The sequence below is a fragment of the Fulmarus glacialis genome, unplaced genomic scaffold (assembly GCF_000690835.1).
Source record: "Fulmarus glacialis isolate BGI_N327 unplaced genomic scaffold, ASM69083v1 Scaffold46592, whole genome shotgun sequence".
Taxonomy (NCBI): Eukaryota; Metazoa; Chordata; class Aves; order Procellariiformes; family Procellariidae; genus Fulmarus; species Fulmarus glacialis.
This window is the reverse complement of record NW_009199362.1, coordinates 3410-4911: the sequence shown is the minus strand read 5'-3', so window position 1 is coordinate 4911 and position 1502 is coordinate 3410. Positions and strand designations below refer to the sequence as shown.

The following is a 1502-nucleotide window of genomic DNA, read 5'->3' as shown; positions in this document are numbered from 1 at the left end:
TCAAAATATCTCTTAAGGTGTTTTGCCAGGAGAATCCCAGTTTGGTTGCGCTGGCAAGCGATAATGGAGAAATTTAGAACTGTCGGTCACATTGATGGTGCATGAGTACTGGAAGATTGACACTGTGCTAGCAAGTATTAGTAACTATGCAGCATGAGTTTAGATACTTTCACATTGTCTATTTTAAACAGAGGTTTGATACTGAACTAGAACTTTGACCTTTACAGACTGCTTTTTAGCTTCTGCACAACTTCCCATAGCTGTAGTGGCCATAAATAGTTTACTTTGTTTAGATATTTGTCCTAATGCTTCATTTTCTTGCAGAATTTTTCTCTTCTGAGCACAAGATGAGGGTAGGAATTCAGTACTTTTGTTTATATAAATAATTCTCTTTTTTTTGTTTGTTTTGGAAACTATTTTCTGACAGCTATGAAATTTCTGTTGGTTTTTGATTTTGACCATACAATCGTAGATGAAAATAGTGATACCTGGATTGTGAAATGTGCTCCTGAGAAAAAACTTCCTAATGAATTAAGAAAATCCTACCGACCAGGACACTGGACAGAATATATGGGCAGAGTCTTTGTCTACTTGGGAGACAATGGCATCACAGAAGATGAGATGAGAAGAACTATGACAACAATTCCTTTCACTGCGGGAATGGTAGATCTTCTGGGTTTTATTGGCGAGAACAAAGAGTTGTTTGACTGCATAATTGTTTCAGATTCTAATACAGTATTTATTGACTGGATTTTGAAAGCTGCTGACTTCCATAAGGTGTTTGATGAAGTGTTTACAAACCCTGCAGCATTCAGCAGTACTGGCTATCTTACTGTACAGAACTTCCATGCTCACCATTGTGCAAAGTGCCCTAAAAACCTTTGCAAAAGGAGAGTTTTAAAAGAATTTCTAGATAAACAGTTGGAGCGAGGAGTAAGTTACACACGGATTGTATATATAGGTGATGGTGGGAATGACTTATGTCCAGTAATGTTTTTGAAGAAGGATGATATTGCTATGCCTAGGCAGGGGTATACCTTGGAGAAAAAGATTTCTCAGCTGGCCCAAAATCTCAGTCCTGTAGAGTGTTCTGTTCTTGTTTGGTCATCTGCTGCTGAAATTATGTCTCATCTGAAAGTGCTTATAAAGGAGTAATTCAAATGATAAAAGGAAACTAATACAGTTATATTTTATCTTCCTGGGAGAGGAAAACTGCATGTGTATAAAAGCACAAAATTGTAAAATTGGGCTGTTATCTGAACTTAGGTTTTTTAAACACAATATAAAACTGTTTATGTTCAATTTTGGCAATAGTGGGAAAGTGAAGTTAAAATGGCTTTCTAACATAGTACACATTCCAACATAAGTGGAGGAGTGGGGTTGCAAGAGGAATTGCCGTTATTCTTAGTCTTTCCCCTCCCCCAAGCCTTTACCGACTATATAACTGACCTTTTCTGTTCCACGTGCTCAGGGGAAGGAGTAGGATTAGTGCACAAAAGAAT

General features: G+C 37.4%; 1 protein-coding gene across 1 annotated transcript; it reads left to right on the top strand.

The window, feature by feature from the left end:
- Positions 1-428: 428 nt before the first annotated feature.
- On the top strand, positions 429-1243 carry PHOSPHO2 (phosphatase, orphan 2). Its single transcript, XM_009573223.1, has one exon. The coding sequence runs from the start codon at positions 430-432 to the stop codon at positions 1153-1155; it is 726 nt and encodes a 241-aa protein (XP_009571518.1). The 5' UTR covers position 429; the 3' UTR covers positions 1156-1243.
- The last annotated feature ends 259 nt before the right edge of the window (positions 1244-1502 follow it).

What these genes read in the sequence shown, in the direction of transcription:
- PHOSPHO2 (XM_009573223.1), top strand. Translation starts at nt 430, where the DNA reads ATGAAATTTCTGTTGGTTTTTGATTTTGACCATACAATCGTAGATGAA.